The sequence below is a fragment of the Lissotriton helveticus genome, chromosome 3_1 (genome assembly GCF_964261635.1).
Source record: "Lissotriton helveticus chromosome 3_1, aLisHel1.1, whole genome shotgun sequence".
NCBI lineage: Eukaryota > Metazoa > Chordata > Amphibia > Caudata > Salamandridae > Lissotriton > Lissotriton helveticus.
The window spans coordinates 6,788,728-6,809,334 of NC_136061.1; the positions used below are offsets into that span (position 1 = coordinate 6,788,728).

The following is a 20,607-nucleotide window of genomic DNA, read 5'->3' on the forward strand; positions in this document are numbered from 1 at the left end:
TCCCAGCTTGACGCTTTCTCTTTGCCTCCTGGTGCTACTCTTATTCAGTATGTGGACGATCTGTTAGTGGCTGCCGATTCAGAGGATGTTTGTAAAAATGCGACTGTTTTGCTTTTGCATCATTTGTCTGATTTACATCATAAGGTGGCACCTTCCAAATTACAATATTGCCGCCAAGAGGTTACCTATTTAGGTCATCTCTTGTCGAAGGAGGGAAGGCGATTGACTCCAGAACGTATTCATGCAATAGCACGGATGTCTGTACTCTGTACCATCCACACAAAGGGAGGTGCGTGCCTTTTTGGGCATTACCTCTTATTGTAGACAGTGGATTCCGAATTTTTCTTTATTGGCTAAACCTTTGTTGGCACTTACTCTGAAAGATACACCCCAACCCCTTCCCTGGACTGATGAATGTCAGAAGAGTTTTTCAGATTTACGTACTGCTTTGTGTTCTGCTCCTGTGTTGGGTACTCCTGAACATAGTAAGCCTTTCACACTCTACGTGCATGAAAGAGAAGGTTGCGCGTTGTCAGTCTTGACAAAACAATTTGGAGACAAACAAAGGCCATGTGCCTATTTTTTGGCTACATTGGATTCTGTAGCCAAGGCATTGCCTAGTTGTCTCAGAGCAACAGCAGCAGCAGCGATCTCTATTTACCAATCTGCTGGATTGGTATTGGATCACACTCTTGTCGTTATGGTACCACATGCAGTGGATACTCTCTTGAACAGAATGAAAACGCAACATCTCACGAGTGCTTGCTTATCTGGGTATGAGTTGACGCTTCTAGCTAGTCACGTACATATGAAGCGATGTAATGTTTTAAATCCAGCAACATTGTTACCTATTCCAGACGAAAATAATACACAAGAACAGCATGATTGTTTTCTTCGTACAGAGGAAGAAACTAAAGGCAAAATAGATTTAAAACATACAGCACTCGTGGATCCGGATGGGATCCTATGGGCGGATGTGTCTTGTTTCGAGCTTCCTAATGGCGAGACGACTGCAGCCTATGCTGTTACTACTTTGTATACAGTAGTAGAAACTGCACGCATTACACAGAATTCAGCACAAGCAGCTGGGTTGATTGCACTGACGAAAGCGTGTGTGTTGGCTAAGGGAAAGAGAGAGACTGTTTACACCGATAGCCAATACGCCTTTGGCGTGGCTCACAGTTTCAGTCGTTTGTGGAAGGAAAGATGATTCTTTACTTCCCATGGGACTAAAATACAGTATGGTCAGTTGGTGACTGACCTTCTCGAAGCACTTGACTTGCCTATTCAAATAGCGATTGTGAAGTGCAGTGCACATAAAAGGATCACTGATGATGTGGGTCGTGGGAATGCTTTTGCAGACGAGGTAGCAAAAGAAACAGTGAAAGATGTCAAGAGTCCTATGTATGTTGCAGGTCCTGCAAGAAGGGTCAGAGAAGTAGGTATGTATGAGGACACAGTAGAAAGTGTGAAAATGATCCAAGAAGAAGCAACAGAGAAGGAATTGAGTAAGTGGAGAGAGAGTACGGGAATGTTGGATGCGACAGGATGTTGGACGGAGTTGTCAGAACACCAACGTTGGTTGTTACCAGATGCCTATGTACTACCTGTAGTTAATATGGCGCATGGTCCAGCTCATATCAGTGCAAAACGAATATGGAAGCTTCTGGCTCCAGTATGGCAGAATGAAGGTATCCCCAAATGTGCAGAAAACGTGGTAAAGCACTGTATTGTTTGTTTGATGCATAATCCAGGAAAGGGAACCCCAACTCCTGCGGGTCATTTTGCTTCCCCTATGTATCCTTTTGAGGTATTACAAATTGATTACATTCATATGGAACGCTCCAATAACCTCAAGTATGTCCTGGTGGTGGTTTGTGCCTTTTCCAGATGGATAGAGGCCTACCCCCTAAAGGATAATACTGCTTTTTCTCCTGCCAAAGTCCTCTTGAAGGAATTTTTCCCGAGGTTTGGTTTGCCGCGCATTGTCTGGAGTGACATAGAAGTGAATTTGTTGGTCAAATTATGCAGAAGGTGTGTGCGGGTCTTGGTATTAGGCAGAAATTCCATGCCTCAAACCACCCTCAGTCAGCGGGTTTGATAGAGTGCTATAATGGCACTCTCAAGCTCAAATTAGCAAAGATTCAGGCGAGCACGGGCCTTGCTTGGCCCGATGCCTTACCTTTGGCACTCCTCTCTACAAGAACAACTGTACATTCTCGTTTAGGACTTAGCACTTATGAGGTCGTTTTTGGGCGTCCAGCCAATGTCTGGGGAGTCCCTCGACCTAAAAAGTATTCTGATATTCCATACCCATTGTTGATTGATTACTTGCATTACCTCACCACTAAATTACGTGTTATTCATCAACAGGTCCAAAACGCTTTGCCGGAGGCTTCCTCAGATCCAGGTCATGCCATCCAACCTGGCGATTTCGTATGTTTAAAGAGCTTTCAGAGGAAAAAGAACCTGGAACCTCTTTGGGGGCCGCCGCGACTAGTGCTTTTGGTGATGCGTACAGCAGTGAAGGTCGTCGGAAAGAAAAACTGGGTCCACGTTGTGCATTGTAAGAGGGTACCCTTGCCTTTACCTTACGACCAGTGGGTCCGAGAAGGTGTAGGTGACAGTGAGAGTGAGAAAGAACCCCGATTTGTACCTTTCAGTAGTGCACACCTGGACTGGACAAGTTCTGAGAAAGAAGATGATGACGTGTTGCAAGAGGCTGTACCATCACATAAGCGATTGAATACAACGAATCCAGAAACTATGGGGCATATTACCAAGCAATAGCGATAATTATCGCTATCGCTATTGCTTGGTTAGAGACAACATTTTACCGCTGAGCTGCGGCGATTTTTACCGCAGAAAAACCTTGGTATTACCAAGGTTTATCGCAAATGCGATAAAAAACTGCCTCAATGCATGAATATCGCTGAAAAGTCAGCGATATTCATGCATTACCGAGCTAATGCTCTTAGCCATGTTATCCACCTCCCATTGGATAACATGGCTAAGAACTGCTCAGGGCAGGTGTTAGCTTTTGGAGATATTCGCACTTAGCGCGAATATCTCCAAAAGTTGGTAATAGGAGATAGCGATGTTAGCGACTGTTTCCAGTCGCTAACATCTTGGCACGCCCACTTTGCATGTCATTAGTGATAAATATCACTGACATGCAAAGTGGGGCCCAAGATGGTCGCTATCTCCTACTAGCTGTCACTAACTGGTGTTAGCGACAGCTAGGTAATAGAGAGATCATTTTTATCTCCGCTTTCTTGGCTTTTAAAGCCAAAAAAGCGGAGATAAACCCCCTTGATAATATGCCCCTATGTTCCGAGACCAAACGATACCTGGCAAGACACGGTACAACCTAAGACCTAGGTTGGCAAAAAACAATTGAACTTTTTGTGTTTTCCTTTTTCTTTTGATCACTCTTGTTGAAAGACATTTCCTTTTCACTATCCATCAAGTTGCAGGGTCATGGTATGAGTCTTAGGCTGTGACCTGAGTAGTGACCTAGGGCAGCAGGACTTGCAGTATCATAGGACGGCTAATAACCACAACTAAGTGATCCAGGAAGATTACTGTGAGCAACGCCTTAGAGAATGGAGAATAAAGTGGAAGGGAATGATAAGAAAGTTTCAATGCAACTTAAGTATAAGAAATTATTGTTTAATCGATGTGGCGTAGCATTGTGTATTTTAGTATGTTCATGTATTTTATTAGTTGGTGTGGGTTGGATTGCCCACACTATACCACAAGCACCTGCTCCAACTTCTCTTTCCTTGCCTTTTCCTACTACTACCTCTCCGCATAAGTTCTATACGCTCCCAGACCATGAGCAAATTAGGCGAAAAGAATACTTCAACAATTCATTCATCCAGTTGTTACATCAGCATCAACTGGTAGTCAACGCTACTGACTGTTGGGTTTGTGGGCTCATGCCCCATAACACAGAGAAGGGGATGCCATATTTAGTCCTTCCATTTTCCTATGAAGGTTCCGCTTGGGCTTATTTGGCTATGTTTTCTAATGCATACCAGATTCAACTTCGACATCCTCCTGATGGTCCGTATAATGGTGGAGAAGATTTTAGTCATAGTTATTTGATAAAGGGAATAGTGACTATGGCTAAAATTGCCGATATTGGTAAGATCCCCGTTGATGAGAAACGAGCATATGCTGGTTGGAATGTGACTCGTTACGTTACTAGCCTCACTGAAAAGGCTCGATAAAGAAGATCTTTGCCATTACCTCATAAAGGTAACTTATGTCTACAGATAAATGGTCAGGATAATAAGAACAAACAGGAAAAGAGTGTTTGTTCCCATAAATACATCTATTCACCTTTGATTTCTTCACTGTTAGTACCATCTCAAGGTACATATTTTGTTTGGCATGATAGAGGCTATACATGGTGTAGGAAGGGGGAGTCTCTGGTTGGCGCAGTGCAATACTGGCGACAATCAGGGCCTCTCTCTTCCTCGTCAGGGCTGAGGGTTACCTTCAAGACAACCTCTGCTTACCCTCTAGGTAGTGTGGCTTAAGCAGTCTTAGGCTAATCTCTGGGGCATGTAAGGTTAAACATTTGCAATATTACACCGTCACAACCAACCCACCACACAATGACACCAAACTGTATTTGTAAAAATATATTCTCTTTATATAAATTTCAAGCAGGCTTGTAAATACAGTCTTGGTTATTTCAAATGCAGGTTCCAGTTACTGTTTAGGTTAAGTTGCCACAGTTCTTTCTCAGTAATAAGCAATCTTTGTTTAGTGTTATTCCCAAACAGTTCTTTCAGTGTTCTTTCCTTTCAAAGAGAAAGCCTCTCTCTGTTCTGGGGCTTTGGGACCCTCCCCGGCCTTCGGAGCGCCTTGCAGCGCCTCTCCTGCCTTCAAGGGTGAAACTGACTCGGCCCCTACCAACTCTCACGCATCTCGCGGTAGGCTTGGAATGGAGACCAGAGAGGGGCTTGAAAAACCCTGGGCCTTTTCCAGAGGTGGGGGCTGAGCTCGGAGCAGAGCAGCAAGCAGGCGATCAGAGGAGCCCCGGGCCTTTTCCAGAGGTGGGGGCTCCCGGCTGCAGTGAGGAGCAGGGAAGGGTGAGAGGAGCCTCTGGGGCCAAGGCACCTTCAGGGATGCTTTCTTTCAGGAATTGTCAGTGCAGAGGGGTCCCTTCTGACAGCGAAGGATCTCCGGGAGGCAAGGCACCCTTCACAGTGGGGTGCGGCCTCTCCTGGGGGGGCAGAGCAAGGCAGGGCAGCCGGGTGCAATCAGATGCACGGGGTCCAGGCTACAGGCTGCTCGAGTCCCCGGGATTCCGGCGGGAGGGGCTGAAGTCTCCTCAAGGGCTCCGTGAAGCAGGCAGAGAGCGACTCCGGGTGGAGCGAGGCTCTCAAGGGCAAGAGGGCAGGCTGGCTCCCAAGTACCACGGCGGCCCTAGGAGGGGGCGAGAGGGGGCAGACTTCACCTCCGGCGGGAGGAAATACTCGGCCTCAGGCAGGGGACGAGCCAAAGCACAGGAGAACCCACTGGTCCTGGGGTTCAGTTCAGGGGGCAAGCTCAATCAAGCCCTTGGAGATCTTTCAGCAGAGTTTGGCACAAGTTGAATAAAAGCAAAGTCTTTCCGTCTTTCTTCTCCTGCTCTCCTTCAGCAGCAAGGCACCCACCACAGGCCAGTCTCTTGGGGTCAGAGTCAGTACTTCTCCATGCAGCTTCCAGGGTCCTTCTCTTCAGGCAGAGCTTCTTCTTTGCGCAAACTGGATCTAATTTACAAGGAGCAGGGCTCCTTCTTTTATACCCAGTTTCTTTTGTTCTAGCAAGCCAGGGGGGCCTCTGCATAACTGCTCCAGTCTCTGAGTACTTGTTGTGGGTACTTCTGGCTTCTGTATTCAGTGTGAGTGCAGGCACATCAGCCGCTCCCCAGGGGGGCGGAGCCGGCATTGTGAGGGCAGGAGTGGCCTGAGCACTTTGTTGACAAGCTTCGGTCCTTCCTGGGCCAGGTGCAGGCTGAGTCATCAGTCGCTCCCCAGGAGGGCGGAGCCAGCATTGTGGAGGCAGAGCACAGCCTGATGCATCATTCAGGGGAAACTCCCACCACCCACTAAGGTGTCATCTGGCTATTCACTACCTGTCAACTCCCAGCCCTGTCACTCACACACACCAGACAGTCAGATCCACATCCAAGCAGAGGCGGGCTGAAATGGTTAGGCAAGCAAATGCTAACTTTCTAAAAGTAGCATTTGCAAACACAGGATATTAAAATAAACTTTACTAAAAGAAGTATTTTATTATTCTGAGTTCAGGCATACTAAACATGAATTTCTACCATGTTCCCTGAGCCTGCTGGGATTATAGAGTGTAATAATTCCAGCAGCCCATCTGGCCTAGAAGGGAACAGGTAGCCTTACAATAGTGAAAAACGACTTTGGTAGTAATTCACTATTAGAACATGCCACACACATCAGGGCATGTTCTACCTTACACTACAATGCACCCTGCCCTCAGGCCTACCATAGGGGTGACTCATATGAAGTTAAGGGAAGGTTCAGGGGCTGGCAAGTGTGTGCACTTGCCCAGCTAGCATGACAGTACCAGACTGCACGCAGGTTCTGCAATGGCAGACCCTAGACACATTTTAAGGCTGCTTCTGTGGGTGGCGCAACCAGCGCTGCAGGCCCACTAGCAGTATTGGCATTCACAAGCCCTGGCACTCCTGGTGCACTTTACTAGGGACTAACAGTAAATCCAATGAACCAATCATGGACATCAATCACATGTACACTTTACAACAGGGAGAGCATATGCACTTTAGCACTGGTCAGCAGTGGCAAAGTGCCCAGAGTCATTAAACCAACAAAAACAGGTCAGAGAGAGTATTGGAGGAAGGCAAAAAGTTTAGGGATGACCCTGCCAAGAGGCCCAGGTCCAACACAACCCCCTTCCAGCCAAAACGCAGGGTAGACCAATCACCACTGTGATGGGCTTCCCTGCTTTGGGCGATAGAACCTGGACCTGGCCCGCAACAGCAGGGGCACATTCCAGTTCTACGCCAATCTGCACCTCCTTCAAATCCTCTGTTCATACTCTCAGGGTCCACCAAGCCAATCCATGGGAAACCCTTCTCTACACCTGTGGACACCACCTGTGCAGCCTTGAACCTTAATTCGCTCACAGGTGTGTCCCAACAGGCAGACAGAAAAATGTCACAGTGGCCACTGACAGTAGTCAGGAATGAGACCCAAGCCTTACGCCTCTCAGGGCTCTCAAACCTCTGTGGCCTTAAAGAGTGGGGGGCATTAGCCCCAGGTGCTTGGCACCCTTGGTCCACTCTCCCTCCTGTCAGGTCAGGTATGCCATCCTGGCACTGACCCACCAGCCTCAGGTCCGTACCTGACGGCTGTACTAAAGACTGGGGTGGCCTCTCCCACACCCGGTCCTCCTCCTGGGGGCTCTGTACCCTCCCACCTGGAGTGGTACCCCCTTCCAGAATTGTCAGGGCACCTGTGGCAGGTGACCTGCACAATTCGCCCACCAGTTCAGGGGTGCTATCCTGCAACTGGGGCACCAGGTCAGGGGGGACACCCTGCACCTGGCCCTTAAACCTAGGGTCTAAACCCTCAAACTGCACCGGGGTCAGAGGCGAGGACTCCCTCCCTCTGCACCCCCTTCCACAGTACTGCCCACTCCCAACTGGAGTGGTACCCCTAGAAGTGACATGGGCCAGGACACTGATTACAGTGGTCCTGCCCTCCAGGTCAGACAACACCTGACCCTGGCTTCTCAACTCAGGGACCCAACCCTGCAGTTGAACACTTGCCTGGCGCACCAGGACTTTCCGGGGAGCACGCCTGCCCCCCCTGAGGGTGGCACATAGCTCATGTGTCGTGCAACAGCCTGCCCGGCGCGGATCTCCCAACCCCTGTCCCTCTGACAGTGCGGGAAGATCCCCCAGGACAGAAGGGGTGTCCCCCTGGTCATTCACTGGGGACGCAGCCCTGCTGGCTGGCGCCTGACCCACTGGTTCTTCCACTGGGGACTCTTTCCCCCTCTCGCCCCTCTTTCTGGACTTCTGCACCCTCCCAACTGGAGTGGTACTGCCAGTCACCAGAACTACTGGAGCCCTGTTTACAGAGCCTCCACGTTCTCTAGCCACTGGGGGATCCCCCTCAGCGGGTGACTCATCCGGACAGCCTAGGCTCCCCACCTGGTGTTCCCTTAAAGAACCATCCAGGCTCTGAGACTGAGGTTGGGCACTACCGGGACAAAACCCATTCTCACTCCTTCCCCTTAAGGACAGGACGTGAGGCCCTACACCCATCTCACTACTACAGGACCTAGCTGGGCTACTCTGCGCCACTTCCACCACTCTGGGCTGGAAGATACCTGAGACACTCCCCACAGGATCACACCCCAATGCCTCTCCAGACCCTCGGGAATCCACCACAAGGTCTGCCTCCAATGTGAGCTCCCTGGGGCCAGAGAACTCACTCTCAAACAGGTGTTGGCATAGCTCTGGAAAACTGGGACTTAAAGTATGCTCCCCCACAATTGGATTACACAGCCCCCTAGTAGGGTTAACCAAATTATCCTTCACCTCACCATCCAGCGCCTCACACACATACTCCACACCATTCTTCTGAGACTGGCCAGACAGTAGCGAACTGTCTCTGTCACACAACCCACACTCTTCTGGGCGGTCCTTACACTCACCCACCAGGACCTCAACCATGGGGGAATCCCTCCCACCACTAGGACCATGAACTCCTACGCCAGCTACCCTATTCCCTTCAGGGACGCTGCGCACTACTGGAGCTACCTCATGCCCTTGAACCTCCTGGTGTATGTTAACCCCCTCCAAGTCAGGTGCCATACCTCTAGGTGCGCGCGCTATGCTGTCTGCACTAGATACCTGAATGTTGCTGCCACCATCTGAGCTGGACTCCACCTCCAACTCAGCAAAGCTCAATCTCTGAGCTACACACATTTCTTGTTGCTGGGCTGAAGCCCTCCTGGCCTCAAGCCCCTCGAGCTCCAAGTCAAGTTTCCTCATTCTTAAGTCATGCGCAAGCTCCATTTTCATTTCTTCCAGGGCTAACTTCCAAATTCTAGCTCCAGTTGGCAACTCAATTTCAGCTCTGCCAACTTCATTTCATGATCTCGGGTTGCCTGTCTGTCCGCCAGCTCCTCTGGCGACAGACCTCGGCCAGAAACACTGCTACCCAATGGGGAGGTTGCACCCCTCCACTCTGGAGTCAGGGGTCCCTCCAGCTGCTGTTCTGCATGCTCAAATTCAAAATCCTTTCCAGGGGCATTCCTTGCCTTGACCCAGGCCCTCAGCGCCTTTTGGAACTGCTCCCTTCTGGAGAGTCCGGTCATGGAAATGTTCAAATTTTTGCAGAACCTCTTGAGCTGTTTCCTGGTGTAGTTTTCTAGTTTCTCCCAATCACAGTCAATAGAAGAAATGGATGTTGCCTCTTCCATTTTCACTGACACAGGCATGACTTCAAAAACACATGGAGATCTCTTCTCGCAAATCATAAATCCAAAAAAAAACAAAGTCTGTGGCTTAGTTACTGGACTGTCATCACTGTGCAATGGTCAATAGTTAAGGCATGAACACTGCAAATGTAAATTCGCTATCCTCACCGCTGCGTCCAATGTAGGAAGGGGGAGTCTCTGGTTGGCGCAGTGCAATACTGGCGACAATCAGGGCCTCTCTCTTCCTCGTCAGGGCTGAGGGTTACCTTCAAGACAACCTCTGCTTACCCTCTAGGTAGTGTGGCTTAAGCAGTCTTAGGCTAATCTCTGGGGCATGTAAGGTTAAACATTTGCAATATTACACCGTCACAACCAACCCACCACACAATGACACCAAACTGTATTTGTAAAAATATATTCTCTTTATATAAATTTCAAGCAGGCTTGTAAATACAGTCTTGGTTATTTCAAATGCAGGTTCCAGTTACTCTTTAGGTTAAGTTGCCACAGTTCTTTCTCAGTAATAAGCAATCTTTGTTTAGTGTTATTCCCAAACAGTTCTTTCAGTGTTCTTTCCTTTCAAAGAGAAAGCCTCTCTCTGTTCTGGGGCTTTGGGACCCTCCCCGGCCTTCGGAGCGCCTTGCAGCGCCTCTCCTGCCTTCAAGGGTGAAACTGACTCGGCCCCTACCAACTCTCACGCATCTCGCGGTATGCTTGGAATGGACACCAGAGAGGGGCTTGAAAAACCCTGGGCCTTTTCCAGAGGTGGGGGCTGAGCTCGGAGCAGAGCAGCAAGCAGGCGATCAGAGGAGCCCCGGGCCTTTTCCAGAGGTGGGGGCTCCCGGCTGCAGTGAGGAGCAGGGAAGGGTGAGAGGAGCCTCTGGGGCCAAGGCACCTTCAGGGATGCTTTCTTTCAGGAATTGTCAGTGCAGAGGGGTCCCTTCTGACAGCGAAGGATCTCCGGGAGGCAAGGCACCCTTCACAGTGGGGTGCGGCCTCTCCTGGGGGGGCAGAGCAAGGCAGGGCAGCCGGGTGCAATCAGATGCACGGGGTCCAGGCTACAGGCTGCTCGAGTCCCCGGGATTCCGGCGGGAGGGGCTGAAGTCTCCTCAAGGGCTCCGTGAAGCAGGCAGAGAGCGACTCCGGGTGGAGCGAGGCTCTCAAGGGCAAGAGGGCAGGCTGGCTCCCAAGTACCACGGCGGCCCTAGGAGGGGGCGAGAGGGGGCAGACTTCACCTCCGGCGGGAGGAAATACTCGGCCTCAGGCAGGGGACGAGCCAAAGCACAGGAGAACCCACTGGTCCTGGGGTTCAGTTCAGGGGGCAAGCTCAATCAAGCCCTTGGAGATCTTTCAGCAGAGTTTGGCACAAGTTGAATAAAAGCAAAGTCTTTCCGTCTTTCTTCTCCTGCTCTCCTTCAGCAGCAAGGCACCCACCACAGGCCAGTCTCTTGGGGTCAGAGTCAGTACTTCTCCATGCAGCTTCCAGGGTCCTTCTCTTCAGGCAGAGCTTCTTCTTTGCGCAAACTGGATCTAATTTACAAGGAGCAGGGCTCCTTCTTTTATACCCAGTTTCTTTTGTTCTAGCAAGCCAGGGGGGCCTCTGCATAACTGCTCCAGTCTCTGAGTACTTGTTGTGGGTACTTCTGGCTTCTGTATTCAGTGTGAGTGCAGGCACATCAGCCGCTCCCCAGGGGGGCGGAGCCGGCATTGTGAGGGCAGGAGTGGCCTGAGCACTTTGTTGACAAGCTTCGGTCCTTCCTGGGCCAGGTGCAGGCTGAGTCATCAGTCGCTCCCCAGGAGGGCGGAGCCAGCATTGTGGAGGCAGAGCACAGCCTGATGCATCATTCAGGGGAAACTCCCACCACCCACTAAGGTGTCATCTGGCTATTCACTACCTGTCAACTCCCAGCCCTGTCACTCACACACACCAGACAGTCAGATCCACATCCAAGCAGAGGCGGGCTGAAATGGTTAGGCAAGCAAATGCTAACTTTCTAAAAGTAGCATTTGCAAACACAGGATATTAAAATAAACTTTACTAAAAGAAGTATTTTATTATTCTGAGTTCAGGCATACTAAACATGAATTTCTACCATGTTCCCTGAGCCTGCTGGGATTATAGAGTGTAATAATTCCAGCAGCCCATCTGGCCTAGAAGGGAACAGGTAGCCTTACAATAGTGAAAAACGACTTTGGTAGTAATTCACTATTAGAACATGCCACACACATCAGGGCATGTTCTACCTTACACTACAATGCACCCTGCCCTCAGGCCTACCATAGGGGTGACTCATATGAAGTTAAGGGAAGGTTCAGGGGCTGGCAAGTGTGTGCACTTGCCCAGCTAGCATGACAGTACCAGACTGCACGCAGGTTCTGCAATGGCAGACCCTAGACACATTTTAAGGCTGCTTCTGTGGGTGGCGCAACCAGCGCTGCAGGCCCACTAGCAGTATTGGCATTCACAAGCCCTGGCACTCCTGGTGCACTTTACTAGGGACTAACAGTAAATCCAATGAACCAATCATGGACATCAATCACATGTACACTTTACAACAGGGAGAGCATATGCACTTTAGCACTGGTCAGCAGTGGCAAAGTGCCCAGAGTCATTAAACCAACAAAAACAGGTCAGAGAGAGTATTGGAGGAAGGCAAAAAGTTTAGGGATGACCCTGCCAAGAGGCCCAGGTCCAACACATGGCTTCCCACCTATTTTTCAGGAACAAGTTACGTGGCTTTCCTCCTTCCCCGACATTTACTGCTCATTCAGGTCACCACAGAAAAAGATATGGCAGAGGGGTTATTGATTCTGGAGACACAGCTGGACAAGAGGGAGGAGACTTTATCAAAGGGTTCCTTCCCTTTTGAGGCCCAATGGCCAATAGCAGAAACATTAGACAGCTAGTTCGTGTTGTTGAGGCTACGATAAATGTAACTTCCGGAGCCTTGAGTAATTTGACAGCCGAACTCCAGGCGGATCGCCTTATGACTTTGCAAAACCGAATGGTTTTAGACATTGTCCTTGCAGATAGAGGAGGAGTCTGTAAATTGATTGGATCTAGTTGCTGTATTTACATTCCTGATAACGCCCCTACAGTATACCAAGCCATTTCTAAGTTACAAGTGATTTCCAAGTCTATTCATCAGGACACAGGAGATTGGTCTGTGATGGGATGGTTTTGGGGACTACTGTCCACATGGGGATGGAAAGTGTTAACGTTTCTTGGAATGATTCTGGCCATCATTTTCTCTTGCTGTCTTTGTTTGCAGTGTGGCCCCACCATCTGTGGTCTCTGTGCCACCTTGTGTGTCCCAAAGCCTGTGTCACACCAGACAAAGAACATTAAAATGATGTTGCAGGAACAGCTCAATGACCTCGTGACCATTGACATTGACTCAGACTAACTTGAGTCCTTTGTGTTTTGCCTGAGTAATGGCAAAAGGAGGTCTGAGGTTCTGTGGTTTTCGACTTCGCTCCGTATCTAGCCGTAATTTGTGACAGCCGCCATTTTGTGTTGCCTTTGCTCAGGCTGCACGGCGAACATAGTGTTTTTGCCTTTCCAGCTGCTATGCGTCTCTCCTGTTAAAAAGTAACCCTTTGTCCTTGTTTACGAAACCGATATCAGGGTCTGGCGAGTTTGTTAATCCATGTCTAGACTGATTGATCCCTGTCTTAGTTGACTGTTTGGGTCCCACCATTCTTCTTTTACTTTATCTTATTTGACTGGCCTTCTCTATTCTCTCCTTGTATTGTCCTATTACACAACCATCCTTTGAGGCACACAAATACATCCTGTCACCTGCAAATTGAATTACATGCACTAGTATTGATTAACTTGAGGGGAGGGGAGAACACAGGATCTGAAAGAAGGGCGTATTCAAGATACTCGATAGCTTGTTTTCAAACTTTTCCTATTTGTCAGTTTTGCATGTCGATATTGTAAATATGTGTCCTATATAAGATTGTGTGCCACGGAATTAAGTGGCAGTCTCCTGAGAACCTACCACTGGGCTACTTCCTGGACAACTGTGCTTAGCTGCAGCTAATAAACCTGATTTTCTACGCCAAACAGAGTGTCTCGTGTCTCTGTCTGACAAGGCAGGTGAACCCGGATATTTTAGGCGTGCCCTGCGCCGCTCGGCCCATAAGGCCCGGTTCTCCAAAACCCTGCTAACTGCAATATTTCTCAATGACTGTGAACTGCTGTCCTACCTGAGACCTGCAAGACCTCACAGACCCCCCAGAGCCTTTCGGAGCCTTAAAAAATGAACAAGAAACTCTCTTTGAATTAGAGGCTCTAGGGCACGGGCGCTGGTGGTAAAGAAACTCATTGTGGTGAGGACCATCACAATCTGTGTGGATGTGACTCACCAATCCGCAGCGCATGCATCAGCTCGGAGGGCTCCTCACAGCCTAGGAACCAATGCTGGAGACAACCCCACTCCTGTGAGCCTGCACCCTCCTTCTGGTGGCATCAACTGCACTGAACAAGCAATTTGAGCATGACCACCATCCTCGATGGACTGCCCTGCCTGCACCTCACCTGTGACAGGACTGCTGTTGATGGCTACCGAAGGTGTCCCTGCGTCCTCTGATGCTTCCCAGACTGGACATCCAAAACTGACAGAGGCCTGGGCCATCAAAGACATCCAATCTTCTAGAGAAGACCAACTCAGATACCTGAGAGACTTTGGTCAACCGAAACACCACAAAGGACTCCTGCTCCCATCAACCACGAAGGTAACTATATTGCAGTCACTTAACTGCATTGAACTTCATTGTCTCCTCCTGGCCACCGGAGAGGTAGCTGTGTTGGCGGGCTCCCGAACTCCATTAAAGCCTACGATTACAGTTGCTTTCTTCCCTCACCGCGATGGCAACTATTTGATGATATCTTCCGCCGTATTTTTAACTGTACTGCATTTTCTTCATATCACAAAAAGAATACAAAGTATTTATCCGATTTATCCGGTTTTGAAGTCCTGCTTCTCAAATATATATATAAAGATAATTGTTGTTTTTACACAAATTGGTTCTTGAGTGTGTGTCATTTATTGCCTCTGTAGTGTATAACAAATGCTTAGCACTACGTCTAAGCCTAACTGCTCACCCACACTACCACAAAAAGAGCATTAAAATATCTACTTGTACCTCTGTTTACCAATTGATAATCCACTCGAATCTCTGCACAGTGTACTTTGTTTAAGTGTACTTTACAGTGATCCAGTGTCCTACAGTGCTTGTGGCCAATGGACTGGTCATGGTTTGGCACGCATCAACAGTTCCCAGCACCACAGCATCGATATAACTCACCCTTTTCCTTTGCTCATAGCCGCTGGCATGGGCAATGCCTCACTGGACCAAAGAGGGTCTCACTTATTAAGTCTGAAGAGGCCCTCCTGACTCCAGCCGGGCATAAACTATGCGACTACAAGACCAGGAGACTTTAGCTTCAGTGGAAAATGACCTCACCAGGGTCAATGGTAGGATGCAGGGATTGTGGGGTGTGTAATAGGAAGGGGGCTCCCACGCCAACTCCCAACAGACAGGTTCAAAACTTTCATAGAAAAAGGACCCGGAAACCTAAATGTGGTTGGCTTATGATGAGTGATGTACTACAGCTGCCCTCTATTTCTCATCTTTACATCTAGGAAATACACACTTCCATCTGGTGATGGTCAATGCGGCTCACTGACTAATCATCAGGTCAACTGGACCCCTCATCATGTGGAATTTGGCTAGACAGCTCCAGCTATAGTAACTCTACCAACCTCTCCCTAACGCAACAGCACAAACTTGCATCTACTCTCCTTCATCTCCCCTCACCACACTTGGCTTACTGACCTTGCCCAGTCGCTGCCCTGGCACCTATCATCCATGCAGTGAGAGTTGCGGAGGATGTCTAACTACCAACAACGTTCTTGTTCAGCAAAGCCACAACACTACACGCCTTACAAACATGGCCATTGGGCCACGCATGAATGTAAATTGTGTTTCCAGCTACGTCAAAAGGCAAAAGGTGCTTGACTATACTGGATCTCTTCAGCCAGACATTACCGTGTTCCAGGACATGCTGAAACTATGACTATAACGCGGAGGCAAGAAACATCACACCAATAAAACAATCCCAGAAGATGCCAAGAACCACACTGAAAAGGGCTGGGGTTGCTACACTAATCGCAAGAACCTCTACCAAAAAGAGACCACAAGACATGCAAAGATCATTAGGGTCACTATGTTTTTATCAGGTTCTAACTTTCTCCCCAGAGCCTTCTAATTGGCTCAATCCATGCCCCGAAACACACAAAAAGAGAAGAACTCCCAGTCATTACTATAAACGTTTACTTTATTGAAAGAACTTGACATCCTTTCTTCAGGTTTTTCTTGAGGACAGTGATGACAGTCGACTCTCCTGGGACTTTGTGAGTGGCCATAATGGGTGAGATCATGAGGGAAAAATAGAGACCTCACTCAGGAAGACACGCTTAGAACTAGACGTAGAAATACTTAGGGGCTGATTACGACTTTGGCCGAAGGTCGCCGCCACACATCCAATTATGACTTTTAAGTAGTCTTGTAGCTGGCTGGCGTAGTGGTCCCAAGACGGTGCCTTTATAAACCACCCAGATGTACTCTAAAAATACTCATGAAGACTTCACAGAATACTATAAGATCCTGTACTTCTCAAAGGGTAGCAAATCTCATACTGCCACCTTAACCTTCTTGTTGTTTAATAAGACCCCGTCGACTCTCCCCTGAACAGCACCACTCCCTTGAGGCTGACATAACTCAGGACGAGAGAGCAAGTCTGTGACTGGTAGTCTTCCATACAGTAAATACAGTAAACGGAGTGGGTAGGACTGACACTTCCTCATGTGTCCATAAAGCATCACAGGAGTACCCAACTTAGTGATTGATACTGGTTGGCATCACAGCTCGCTCATATAAGATGTACTCTACTTGGTTCACTGGACACACTGAGCTGGGAGCACATGGAAGAATCCCTCCTTGGCTGCTCCAGGGTTGTCAGAATGCTCTACATAGGTGACCCGATAGACTGAGCTCCTCACATCCAGTGCTACACGCAACGCCCCACTTTTGCCATGAAGTCCATACAAATTGCTGGGAGTAAATTTGAGGATACATGCTCATCCTCTCCTCTGGTGCAACGCCTCACTGCTAATTGAGGACAAGGAAAACCTGGAAAGAGTTTGCATCCAAAGCACATTGTTCTGTCTGAGACATCCTCACCAGCCAGTAGAACAATCTCTCACAGATGCTGAGCATCAATTTCAATTTAGGACCACATCACTTCCGGGATTATCGGTACCTCTGTCGATGCCTGAGGAAGGTTCTGGGAACACCTTCAATTGAAGTGCAGTCCTCAGAGATTTCCTGTTTACTATATGCAATGTGTTGTTTTGCAAATATGGGGCAACATGGAGCAGAGAAAGCGCAACAGATGCCTCAAAAAATATGACGCAACGGTGGCAGTCGCTTCTTTCAAATATGCCCCCAAAGTGCGAGGATACTCAGGCCTTATTTACCCAGCCCTTGCACCACCAGAGAGTCCCTTTTTGCGATGCTATGATGGTACAGTGACCTGTTTCATATTTACAAGGCAGCGCTAAGCCACTTTGCGTTGCTTAACGGGGCCTTGAAGATATTGTTCCCTTTGATGCAGTTTTCTGCTTTAAAGGGCATGCAATGGTGTTGCTTTGGGTGTTACCAGCAACACCTTTGGCTTTTCAACACTGCACCACATTCACAAAGAATCATAAATCTTAGGCAGCGCTAAAAAGTTATCCCGCCCCAGGTAAGGTTTAGGGTGGTGTAATGAGAAGAAATGTCTTATTTTTCTTTGTTTTTTGGTCTTTATGTGTGCTGCACACATAGAAGGTGTCACACAACAATCATCCCTACAATGCATTAATAAATATTAATATTAATAGTGCAAGTGTGTCTGCACTGGCGCATGGCTGTTGTTTGTGTGCAAACGCAGGGATGAGTACAGGAGTGTGCCATATTCTTGCAAACACAGCACATTCCTGCCCTCAGACAACGTTGCAGCTCAGAGCAGCAAAAATATTTGGGCGCAATGCTGTGCCCTCGTTTTGTAAATATACCCCTGTGGGGCTTATTCACAAGACACTTGCATCACCGGTGTGTCTCTTTATTTTGGGGTAAAAGTGTACCGGCTGTGCAGGGGGATTGTAAATAAGCCACACAGATTTCTAATAACTATGGGCCTGATGTACAAAAGTCAGTTCATGAATTTGGGCGGATGGAGATCTGTTCCCAGGGAAGTACTGATCCCACTGATAGAGGTTAAATCCCAGACAGAGAATGGAGACCTGGGAACAGGGAAGTGCGGACCCCACTGATCAATCAATCAATCAATGTTCTTGTGCAAAGCGTGACTACTCACCTGTAAGGGTCTCAAAGTGCTGAAGGGGTGATACGCTGTTCAGTTGAAGAGACAGGTCTTGAGGTCCTTCCTGAACTGGGGCAGAGATGGAGATTGCCTGTGATGCAGAGATGGAGAATGTCAGGTCTTTTGAGTGAGGTACTAGAAGGAGCGTCTTCCAGCAGTGGTCCTGCCGATCCATGTGATGGTGGTCAGGGCCTGATGGGCAGAGGAGAGAGGTCTGGAGGGGGTGTGGAAGGAGAGGCAGTGGTTGAGGTATGTGGGTCCGATGCTGTGGAGCGCTTTGTAAGCATGTGTGAGGAGTTTGTAGGTGATCATTTTGTTGACCGGAAGCCTGTGGAGGTCTCTCTGTTGGCTGGTCATACGGCTGCAGTGAGGATTGTTCAGGATGAGTGTGTTGGAGGCATTTTGGATGTTTTGCAGCTTCTTTTGGAGTTTGTGCATGGTGCCGGCATAGAGTGAGCTGCTGTAGTCAAGTACGCTGCTGAGGAGAGCGTGAGTGACGGTTTTTCTGGACTCAGTGAGAAGAATGAGATGGCATTGTTTTGGCAGTCCATTGAGAGTGAGGACTCCAGGATGATGCTGGGGTTTGTGCATGATCCGTGGGTGTGGGGGGTCTGAATGCTATGGGTCACCAGGAGTTGTCCCAGGTGGAGGGGGTGGAGAGCTGTATGAGAATAGCGGTCTTGTCTGAGTTGAGCTTGAGGCAGCTGTCTTTTATCCAGGTTGCTACTGCCTTCATTTCACTTTGAAAGTTGTTCTTGGCAGCTAAGGGTTAATCAGTTCATCAGTTGTCCATCCTGACAAATGATGGAGACCTGATAACAGGGAAGTGCTGACCCCACCCACAGAGGGTGACATCCTTACGCTCCAAACTCAGATGTCACGAGTCAGCTTAGTCAGACCAGACCAGAGCATGGCTGTCTCAGAATTGGAGGCTCAGGTAAGCCACAAGGAACCCCTACCAGCAACAACATAGTTATGTCTGTGCGTACCTAAAATATCAACTAATACCCAAAATGTATTAAAAATAAACATTAGGCACAAAACGTATCACCTAGAATTACCCATGCCACAACTTCTCACTTCAGAATTACCAGTAAGCAAAAGAGCAGATTTCTAGGTCACTTCTTGACACTCTGAGGGTATCCAGGTGCTTGCAGGGTTCAGTTGATTTGGAGGCAGGCCCATGTCTCATACATTCACATACTTTCAGCCGCCACATATTTTCTCTCAGTTGGCAATCACCAACTCAACAGCCATCCTGTGAGCTGGCAGGACACTTCTCCATTCATTCATTGCAACAGTCCTTTCTGTTTTCTTTTTTTTTTAAAATACTTTTATTATTCATCATCAGAAAAACAAAGTGTAAACAATTAATTACTTTGACATATATATCTAATACAACAGAAATCATTCAATTAAAGCTTAGTCACTTAAAGTAACAAACGAGATGCAAGAGATAATTTGAATACAATTTCCGAGAAAGAAGAGTTGAAAGATCTGAACAATTTTAACACCACCAACTATAATCCTATCAAAAAATGAGCATGAGTCTATCCCCTTTTAAATTACCTGTCTAATTTAAGTTTCCATTTTTCAACTGGGGCCCATATCCGTTTCCCAAGCTGCTTTGCATTCACGCCTTTTTTTTCATATAAAGCTTTCTCAAGAGTATAGATAGCTAATAATTTAGGTGCCATTGTTGAAACGAAGGAGGATTAGAGTCTTTCCATACCGTTGCAATACAAAGCCGACTCAGCGTCATTGCAATAAACAAAAATTCTTGATGGGGTACATCCTGCCCCTCCTTTGCCACCCCAAGAACCATAATCTCATTAGTTAATTCATTAGAAATCTCCAATTCCTCTTTAAAGAATTCTTCCATAGCTTTTTTAAAGGTTCTAGTTTAGGACAAGCTGCAAACATGTGTATCGTGTCTGCCTCCATACTCTGACATCTTGTGCAGAAGATCCCACTCGTGTCCTTTCTGTTTTCTAAAGGTCCATAATGTCAGCTGCTTGTAAGGTGATAGAGGAAGGTTATAGGTGACACATCCCAGGTGGCTGTTCAGACACTATTACCTGCATTTCTAGGATCCCATCAGCCTGATCATCATTACAGGTGTCATGTCTAGGCTTGCGCTCATTCATCTGAGCTTGCTGAACACGGCCTGAAGGTTAATTCAGTTTATGATGCTGCGGAAGATTATAAACTCAAAAGTGATACATTGCTCCACACAAGTCCCTCTGCAAACAGACACACAGTGCAGCCCCAGGACCTGAGCCCAACTTACGAAGAAGAAATGAAAAAAGTGCCTCACCTGCTCAGCATGCTCGAGACATTCTGTAAAAGAGAGGAATGAACAAAAGGTATTTATTATATTCAGATAAGATCCATTGTTTATACTTTCCAATACAGGATCAGGTTTAAAAATGGAGGACAGACTCAACTTTTTTAAATTATGAAGAAGGAAATACATGTCTGACTGTGCTTCTCATTTCAGAACAAACAAGTTGAACTTGAGTTCACTGCATGGAAAGTGCGGCATCTGGAGTGCAGAGCTTCGAGTGTCTAAAGTGTACAGGTAACTTGGAATTTCTGCCAGGTAAGGCATGAACTTAGGCCAGCACAGGAATCAGAGAGCGGCAATCTCTGCTCTCTGTTTCCATCATGTGCACTTTCCACATGAA

The 20,607-nt window shown here is 48.0% G+C and overlaps 1 protein-coding gene across 1 annotated transcript in view; it reads right to left on the minus strand.

Moving 5' to 3' along the window:
• Window positions 1–20,607, minus strand: part of LOC144824372 (zinc finger protein RFP-like) — a 90,630-nt gene that overhangs the window by 23,039 nt on the left and 46,984 nt on the right. The window contains exon 3 of the mRNA XM_078683483.1: window positions 20,238–20,260. Within this exon, the coding sequence (XP_078539609.1) occupies window positions 20,238–20,260 (23 nt within the window). The remainder of the gene's footprint in view (window positions 1–20,237; window positions 20,261–20,607) is intronic.